The 10,445-nt window shown below is 37.1% G+C and overlaps 1 protein-coding gene across 1 annotated transcript; it reads left to right on the forward strand.

Moving 5' to 3' along the window:
* Window positions 1-1,347: 1,347 nt before the first annotated feature.
* Window positions 1,348-2,337, forward strand: LOC124247745 (olfactory receptor 1D2). The gene has a single exon (XM_046677350.1). The coding sequence runs from the start codon at window positions 1,396-1,398 to the stop codon at window positions 2,335-2,337; it is 942 nt and encodes a 313-aa protein (XP_046533306.1). The 5' UTR covers window positions 1,348-1,395.
* Window positions 2,338-10,445: the final 8,108 nt, after the last annotated feature.

A 10,445-nucleotide genomic window follows, 5' to 3' on the forward strand; every position in this document is an offset into this window, starting at 1 on the left:
AATTCAAAGTAACTTATTTATATGCCCTCCTTTTTATTTTTTTTTTGAATTTTTAAAATTTTTATTTCTTAGATATTAGGTTTTCAAAAGAAAAAAAAAACATTAAATTATTTTAATGTTTGGTATGCTTGAAATGTGTTTGGTAAGAAACAAATATTGATCTCACATTACCCCCAAAATAATTAGACAGTTGTCTCAATGCCATCTCTTGAATAATACAAAATTTGTCTGCTGATAAAACTGCTACCATAATAATCAACAAAATCCTATATGTTCTTTGGTCTGAATCTGAAGTGCTCATTCCAGCACCAGTAACACACTGTTTTAGAGTTCTTTATATTTTGCCAGAGGAAGTGTCCCCGTGTTCTCTCTTTTTCAACTTTTTCCTAGCCTATTTTCACACTTACTTTTAGATTAAATTTAGATGAGATTTCGTCCTTAAAAACTCTGTTAGAATTTTTACTTCTAATAGGTTAAATTTTAGAATAATTCAGTAGAATATACACATTTGGGATCTTGGTATGTCTATCCATTTATTAAGTTGTTACTTTATGCTTCTCTGGAGAATTTGAAGACCTGCCTGATTCTGGTTAACATTTTAATGCATAGATTTGTTTACTGATAATGGGAATGGGATTGTTTCACATTATACTTTAATCTTATTGTTCCTGATTATTGCTTACATATAATAATAATCAATAATATTTCTTGAGTACTCACTGCAGGCCGGATCTTTGTATTAAGCACTTTATTACTTAATTTTATTCTCACCTCAAGCCATTTTTCACACGAAGAAATAGAGTCTTAAAGAATGCAAGTAACTTGGGGGAGGTTTCACAGCCAGAAAGTGTCAGAGCTCAGACTTGATTTCAAGTGTTTTGAAATCCCTTTTTATTTGTAATGGCATTTCAGTTGATTGTTTTAGTTTTCCCAGACAGATCGTCCTATCAGCAAATAATGATAATTTTTCCATTTCCTTTCCATATTTTTACTTTTCCCCTTTGTTCAATTGTATAACATCAATTTCTTATGCTGCATACACTTGTTTTAAGTGTCATTTAAATCTATACAATAATATAATATAACATATTAATCTTTAAGGACTTCAAGGGAACTGTAAGATGCTATGATTTAAAATAAGACATGGATATTATTTCTATAATATTGAGTATGCCACATTAAAACTTGCTGGAATGACTAAATTACATAGAGATTTTTCATGTTCTGTTTTTATGTCTATTACGTTTTTTATTATGCATAAAAAAATTGTAAGATGTAGCCTAAGATATTTTTGATGCTAAGAAAACAGTTGATTTTGCTTATTTGAATGTCCTTATTCAGTTGAGGGCCTTTAGTAAATGTTTGTTGCTGCTAATATTGCAGAAAGTTGGGAAAATGGATGGAAGCAATCAGAGTGGAGTCTCCGAGTTCCTGCTCCTGGGGCTCTCAGAGAGTCCTGAAGAGCAACATGTTCTGTTTTGGATGTTCCTGTCCATGTACCTGGTCACAGTGGTGGGAAATGTGCTCATCATCCTGGCCATTGGCTTTGATTCCCGCCTGCACACTCCCATGTACTTCTTCTTGGCCAACCTTTCCTTTACCGACCTCTTCTTTGTCACCAACACAATCCCCAAGATGCTGGTGAACATTCAGTCCCAGAACAAAGCCATCTCCTATGCAGGGTGTCTGACACAGCTCTACTTTTTGGTCTCCCTGGTGGCCCTGGACAACCTCATCCTAGCCACGATGGCGTATGACCGCTATGTGGCCATCTGCCGCCCCCTCCACTATACCACGGCCATGAGCTCTAGGCTCTGTATTTTGCTCCTCGCCTTGTGTTGGGCGTTCTCTGTCCTCTATGGCCTCATCCACACCCTCCTTATGACCAGAGTGACCTTCTGTGGGTCCCGGAAGATCCACTACATCTTCTGTGAGATGTATGTCCTGCTGAGGCTCGCATGTTCCAACACCCAAGTCAATCACACAGTGCTAATTGCCACAGGATCCTTCATCTTCCTCACCCCCTTAGGGTTCATGATCATGTCCTATGTCTGGATTGTCAAAGCCATCCTCCAAATACCCTCAGCCTCTAGCAAGTATAAAGCCTTCTCCACCTGTGCCTCCCATCTGGCTGTGGTCTCCCTCTTCTATGGGACTCTCTGTATGGTATATCTGCAGCCCCTCCACACCTACTCCATGAAAGACTCAGTAGCCACAGTGATGTATGCTGTGGTGACCCCCATGATGAACCCTTTCATCTACAGCCTGAGGAACAAAGACATGCACGGAGCACTGGGAAGACTTCTCCTAGGGAAAGTCTTCCAGAGGTTGACATGAGGGTAATTTTGGAAAGGGGGCTGAAGTGGAGACTGGGAATGTCCTTCACCATGTGCAAGGCATTATCCTATGGGCGATACAGGAGTGATTAGGACACAGATCCAGCTCAGAAGGGGTTTACTGGTTTGTGGTAAAGAAAAGACATGGATGTGTAACCCAATGTCCCCCAGACCTCACCAGCCTTGGAAATAAATAAGATCACACTAACACTAAGACTAGAAGTTTGCAGGAGCAAAGTCTTCAACTTGCCTGACACAGGACCACAGTCCCAGCCTTACCCAAATATACCGCAGACATAGCCTAGCGGAGTTTCTCATATTCTCTAGTGCAAACCCACTCATATTCTTCTGAACACTGAACTTCTTTAAGGAGCCTGCTGCCTGTAAGCCATTTATAGAAGACACATTGCACTCCTCCAACTGCAGATACCCTAGGTGATGCTGCCCCTTTCCTGGTGCTCTGCAGGCACAGTTCCCACTGCTACAATTCTGACCGACAGTCCCTCTGGACACAGCATCCGATGTTCAGGTAGAAATGACAAGAGATTCCTCTCTTTTGGTCTAGGAAGATTTTTGTCCTTTGGGTGGGCCTCAAAGCAATACTACCTCTCTTGCTTTTTTCCTGTATTACTTTTTTGTGAGAGAAGTCAGACTTTGACCTTGGGAAACTCACCCTGTGCTTTATTTCTGTGGCTCTTCACCTCAAATCTTTTCTTCACTCCCTCAAAACAAAACTGTCCATCAATACACACTCATGAACAGAAGTGGTAGTGGAGGCAGTAGACAGAAAGGAGGTAATTGTGAGCCCCAATCACTACTTAGGTTCTATGATTCTGATATCAATTCCAATGTGTGTGTTTTTTCCACACAACCAAACAATTCTCCAACACCAGTTGAGTGTCCTCCAATTCAACTCAATCTGATGCTCTCTACCTAGAGATAGAATGAGATACCACAGGTTAAGGGCTCAGTCCTACAAGACTGCCCTCCTAAGCTTCAGACACCAATCACAAGTCCAGTCACCTGTGCTTCTGACTGACCAATTACAGTTTCGGGGTTCTAACAATCACATCTTTGGTTTTGATTAATTTACTAGGTCGGTTCACAGAACTCAGAGAAACAGTTTACTTACTAGATTACCAGTTTATTATAAAAGATAAAACTCAAGAACAGCCAGATGGAAGAGATGCTTATGGCAAAGTAGGTGGGAGTGAGCATGGAGCTTCTATGCCTTCTCTGAATGCACCACCCTCCCCAAATCTTCATGTATCACCAACCCAGAAGCTCTCTGAACTCCATCCATCTGGGTTTTTATGCAAGCTTCATTACATAGGCATGATTGATTAAATCATTGGCCATTGGCTATTGATTTGACCTCCAGCCCCTCGCCCCTTTCCAGAGGTTGGGGAAGGTGATGAGACTGAAAGTTCCAACCCTCCAATCACATGATTGGTTCCCCTGGCAATCAGCCCCAACCTTACTTTCCAAAGGTCACTTCATTAACATAAACTCAGATGTGGTTGAAAGGGATCTGTTATGAATATCAGGACACCTTTATCACTCTTGCCACTGAGGAAATTCCAGAGGTTTTAGGAGCCCTATGTCAGAAACGGGAGGACCAAATGTATATTTATCATAAATCACAGTATCTCAGCCATGTTACTGGATAGAAAGGCCCAATATTGTCAAGATGTCAGTTCTTCCCAATTTAATCTATAAATTCAATTCAAGTGCAATGAAAATCCTATCAACTTATTTTGTAGATATCAACAGTTTCCAAAGTTTGTATGGGGAGGCAAAAGACTCAAAAGAGTCAACATAATGTTGAAGTAGAAGAAAAAGTTGGAGCACTGATACTATGGAACGTCAAGACTTGCTATAAAGCTTCAGTAATCAAGACAGTGGTATTGGAAAAGAATAGACAAATAAAGGAATAGAACACACAGTCCAAGAATAGACCCACATAAATATAGTCAACTGATCTTTAACAAAGAAGCAAAGATAATACACTGGAACAAAGATAGTTTTTCAACAAATGGTGCTAGAACAACTGGACATTCACATGCAAAAAAATGAATCTAGACACAGACCTTACATCCTTCATAAAAACGAATTAAAAATGTATCAGAGACCTAAGTACAAAACTCAAAACTATAAAAGACCTAAAAGATAACATAGGTGAGAACCTAGATGATCTTGGATATGGCAATAATTTTTTAGATACAACACCAAAGCCATGATCCATGAAAGAAATAATTGATAAGCTGGACTTCACTAAAATTAATAACTTCTGCTCTGCAAAAGACAATGTCAAAAGAATGAGAAGACAAACCAGACTGGAAGAAAATATTTGCAAAAGACATATCTGAGAAAAGACCGTTAGGCAAAATATACAAATAACACTTAAAACTGAACAATAAGAAAACAAACAAACTGATTATAAAATGAGCCAAAGATTGTAACAGATACCTCACCAAAGAAGACATACAGGTGGCAAAAAAAGCATATGAAAAGATGCTCCAAATAATATGATATCGGGGAAATGCAAATTAAAACAATAATGAGATGTCACTACGTACATACTAGAGTGGCCAATACCTAGAGCACTGACAATACCAAATGCTAGCAAGGATGTGGAGAAACAGGAACTTTCATTCACTGCTGGTGGGCATGTAAAATGGCCCAGCCACTTCGGAAGACAGTTTGGTGGATTTGTACAAAACTAACATATTCTTAACATGTGATCCAGTAATCATGTTCTTTGGTACTTACTCTAAGGAGCTGAAACCTTGTGTCCACACAAAAACCTGCAAATGGATATTTATAGCAGCTATGTTCATAACAGCCAAAATGTCCTTTACCAGGTGAATGGATAAATTGTGGCACGTCCGGACAATGGCATATTATTCAGCACTAAAAACAAATGAGCTATCAATCATGAAAAGACATGGAGGAACCTTAAATGCATATTATTAACTGCGAGAAAGGAATCTGAAAAGGCTATATACTGCATGATTCCAACTATATGACATTCTGGAAAAGGCAAAACTATGGAAACAGTAAAAATATCAGTGGTTTCGAGGAGTTGGGAGGAGGGTAAGGATGAATGGGCAGAACACAGAAGACTTTTAGAGCAGTGAAAATACTCCATGTGATACCATAATGATGCATAAATGTCATTGTACATTTGCCCAGATCCATAGAATGTACAACACCAAGAGTGAACTGTAACGTAAACTATGGACTTTGGGTGATAATGATGTGTCAATGTAGGTTCATCAATTGTAACAAATTCACCACTCTGGTTGGGATATTGATCATGGGGGATGCTATGCATGTGTAGGGTCCAGGGATATGTGGAAAATCTCTGTGCCTTTCCTTAATATTTCTGTAAACATAAAACTGCTCAGAAAAACAAAGACTTAATTTTTAAAAATTCCTATTGATTTTTCACAGAAATAGAAAAAAACAACTCTAAAGTTCATATGGAACCACAAAAGACCCTGAATAGCTAAAGCAATCTTGAGAAAGAAGAACAAAGCTGGAGGCATCACATTTTCTTATTTCAAATTATATTACAATGCTACAGTAATCAAAACAATATGATACTGTCATAAAACCAGGCACACAGACCAACAGAACAGAATAGAGAGCATAGAAATGAAACCACACATAAATGATCAACTACTCTTCGACAAAGACACCAAGAATACAAAATGGGGAAAAGATAGTCTCTTAAGTTTTTGATGTTACAACGAACTGGATATCTGCATATAAAGAAAAGAAATTGGACCCATACGCAAAAATCAACTCAAAATGAATAAAGACTTAGATATAAGACCTGAAACCAAAACAATTCAAGAAAACGTAGGGGAAAGGTTCCTTGACAGTGGTCTTGGCAATGATTTCTTGGCTATGACATCAAAAGCACGAGAAAAAATAAGCAAGTAGGATTACATCCAGCTAAAAACCTTCAGCACAGCAAAAGAAACCATCAACAAAATGAAAAGGCAGCCAATGGAATGGGAGAAAATATTTTTAAACCACATATCTGACAAAGGGTTAATATCCAAAATATGAAAGGAATTCCAACAACCCAACAACGACAAAAAGTAACCCAATTAAAAAATGGCGAAAGGACCTGAATAGGCATTTCTCCAAAGAAAACATACAAATGGCCAATAGGTATATGAAAAGATGCTCGACATCATTAATCATCCAAAAAATGCAAATAAAAACCACAATAAGCTAGCACTTCATGCCTGTTAGGATGGCTATTATCAAAAATAAAGATGATAAGTCTTGGCAAGGATGTGGAAAAAAGGAAACCCTTTTATACTGCTGATGGGGATAAAAATTGGTAAGGTCATTATAGAAAACAATATGGAGGTTCCTCAAAAAATTAAAAATAGAACTATACTATGATTCAGCAATCTTGTTTCTGGGTACACATCCAAAGAAATTAAAATCAGGATCTTGAAATGACACCTGTACTCCTATATCCATTGCAATATTATTCACAATATCCAAGATAAGGAAACAAACTAGATGTCCATCCACAGATGAATGAATAAAGAAATATGATATATACGTACAATGGAATACTATTCACCCTTAATAAAGAAGGAAATCCTGCCATTTTCAACAACACAGGTGGACCTGGAGGACATTATGCTAAGTGAAATAAGCCAAATACAGAAAGACAAATACTGTATGATCTCACTTATACGTAGAATCTAAAATAGTGAAATTCATAGAGGCAGAGAGTGGAATAGTGGTTACCAAGGGGATGGAGTGGGGGAAGTGATGTTCAAAGGGTACAAAGTTTTAGTTATGCAAGATAAATGAGTTCTAGAGATCTACTATCCAGTATAGTGCCTGTAGATAACAATACTATATTTCATACTTAAAGTTTTCTAGGAAGGAAATTTTGTGTCAAACATTCTTATCACAAAAAACAATAACAATAATAAGAATAAAGGGAGCAGGAGGAACTTGGAGGTGATGGGTATGTCTCTGGCCTTCTCTATGATAGTAGCCTTGTCTGTGGATACATCTATAGTAGTGACGGTTTCATGGGTATATACTTGTTCCCAAACTCATCAAACTGTGCATTAAATATGCAGAGCTTCTTATATGTCAAACATATCTCAATAAAGTCTTTTTTAAAATTAAAATAAAATATAATTGTGTTTAAGTATGAAATTTTGCTAAAACTGTAAATTAAAATAAATGAAAATGAAAAAATTATAATTATTTTTCATATAATTACAAAAAGTTCTTTTAGTATTAAAATTATGTTTTAAAGCAAAATGAAATTATAAAAAATGAACATAAAATTTTTACTGAAATTAAAGAAAGCTGATTTTTTATCTCAAAATTTTAATTAAATTTTATTATGTATTATTGAAAAATAAAACTATTTTCAAATTTAGCATTCAAGGCTCACCTAGTTGCCAACGTAAAGTGTCAGAATCATATTTCATACATGTTACATTGGCCTACATGCATAAATATTATAGGTAATATAAATTATTTAATATTTTAAAATGTTTCTCAATGGCCACATACAACCATTATGGATACTGAACTGAGAGAAATAAGGACGCTCAGCACTATGAGAAACAACACTTCATTCATGCAAGAATCTATTGTACACATGCAATATGAAAAGGAGAATTTAACAAGTTGTCTTTTCTCTGATCTGAGAGCCTACACTACTCCAACCCTCCCCACACTCTGAAGTAGTGTCCATCACCAACATCAGCAGAAGCACAACCCACTTGACTTTACAACATTAAGATGTAGTTGCATTTTGTTTGCAAGACCTTGGGCAAGCAAAGTGAACAAGTCTTTCCCAGGGGCCCAAATGCAGTTGCAAGAGTGGTATTTCTGGTTGTGGATTATATTGTGCCAGAGTTGAGTTCCAGATCTCCAGTGAAGGAGGCACCAATGTGTGTTTGTGATTTGTAAGAGCTCTCTGAATCAGTGGTCCTCAACTGGGGGATGATTATGCACCCCACCCCTACCTGAGGCCATTTCTCAATGTCTGAAGACACTTTTGGTTGCCACAGCTGATATGAGGGAATAATGTTACCGGCATAAGTGGGTTGAGGCCAGGGATGTTGCTAAACATCCTACAGTGCACAGGACAGCCTCCCACAGCAAAGAATTATCTAGCCCAAAATGTCAACAGGACCAAAGTAGATCAAAGTAGATTCTTGCCCAGGATTATTGGCAGTTCTGTCAAAGGCTGCATCCAGAGGGCAAGCATGTTTTATTTGACCTGAAGAGTATTACCTTTTATATTCACTGTTGTCAGTACTAGAAATGGAAATGTTGTTACAAAAATCCAAATGCATAGTTTATAGTTTAGTAATTATGGTTTAATCCAAATATGTAGTTTAACCAAATGTACTCTCAAGAATTGGACCAGTTGTCCAATGATTTGCTTAACAAAAATTGCATACACAAGATGGTGGCCATCTGTGCTAATAAAAGTCAGACATGGGGCCAAATATCTGGGAGATATCGTGATCCTGGGTCTGCATTCCCACATGAGAGCAACCTTCTGTAGCTGAGTAGCAACTTGTCCCTTTAGAGAGGGCATAAACTCTCCAGTTCACCAGAGTCTCCAGCATTTATCATTGCCCTTTTCATATTGTTTTTCTCAAAGGAAAGTAAGATTTAGTGGATTCATGTAGATAACAAAAATGGAAAAAGTAAGAAAGAATGTTTCTTTCTAGAAATATACAGTATTCTAACATGTTTAATAAGCAAGCAAAGTGCACCTGTGTCAAAATTATTTTACAATAAACAAATCTTACAATGATCAGTGTATAGAAAAGTTAGGAAATAAAAATTTAACAAGCATAAAATAAGACTGTAACTTTTAGACAGCTTATTTTTCAGTATGATTAGAAAATGAACAATGATATTGTGAATGCTATTGTATTAAGTGAAATAACTAACTAGGCATCAAACCTTTTAGAGATTTTGAGTATATAATTGAAGTCTCTGGGTTTAGCAAAATTATGTGCTTCCAACACAAACAACCATTCACGTCTGTTGCTCCATGAGAATATAGACATAAATAATACAACCCAGTTCACCATTATTGTAATGTTGATGAAAATTTTGATCCTTCAAAAGAATTTTGGATGAGATTCTCCTAACAGGCTCAGTATCAAAAAACTAGTTATATTTTTGTTGGGAAAAAAATAACTTCAAAATTTTAATGTTAGCTGGACAAAATTAGTAATTCTAACTACAAACTGTATTCCAGTCATAATGGTAATAACATCAAACTTGTTTCAAAAAATTAAATCCAAAGTGGCACTATTTTGCATGGCACTGAATGAGTTCATTTATTGCAATATTTTTCCAATGCTGAAAAGTCAAAAGTAAAATGCATCATGAAATAGTGATTAATATTATGAACTGAATGTGCTCCCAAGAATTGAGCCATTCATCCAGTGCTCTGCTTAATAACTTAGATATACAAGGTGGTAGCCTTTGGTACTACATGGAGGTCAGGCTTGAGGCCAAAAAGGCTTTGGAAATGTTTAAAGAAAGTGAGTTACTCATGTCATGAAATAACATTTAACCAAAAAAAGCATATCACTTGTGAAGATTTGATTAAATACGTGATCTTGGTTTGACATTGCAAATCACGTAAACACTCTGAATATTTCTCTGCAAATGCATTCACAAATAATTGCAGAAACACATATCATTCAATTGACTGATTCCTTTAAAAAAAAACTGTGCCTTTGAAAACTTAATTTGGCAAAGAATAATACAAACTACTGACCACAGATAAAATATATTTACAAAAATTAATCACCTATCTACATATATAAAATTATGGAGTTGACCTTGCCACAGCAACCCCACCCATGCTAACACTCCCCACCAAGTGGAGGCAGCTCAGCTCCCACAAAGGTGCCCTGCCCACTGAGCGCAGCACCAGCCTGCATTAAGGCTCCCCGCCTGCACAAGTGCAACCTGTCAAGTTGTGGTAGCTCAGCTCACACCAAATCACCCCACCCACCAAGCACAACATCTTGACTGACCTGCCCACAAGCGCAGCACTGGCCTACAGGAAAG

The sequence above is a fragment of the Equus quagga genome, chromosome 11 (assembly GCF_021613505.1).
Source record: "Equus quagga isolate Etosha38 chromosome 11, UCLA_HA_Equagga_1.0, whole genome shotgun sequence".
Lineage (NCBI taxonomy): Eukaryota > Metazoa > Chordata > Mammalia > Perissodactyla > Equidae > Equus > Equus quagga.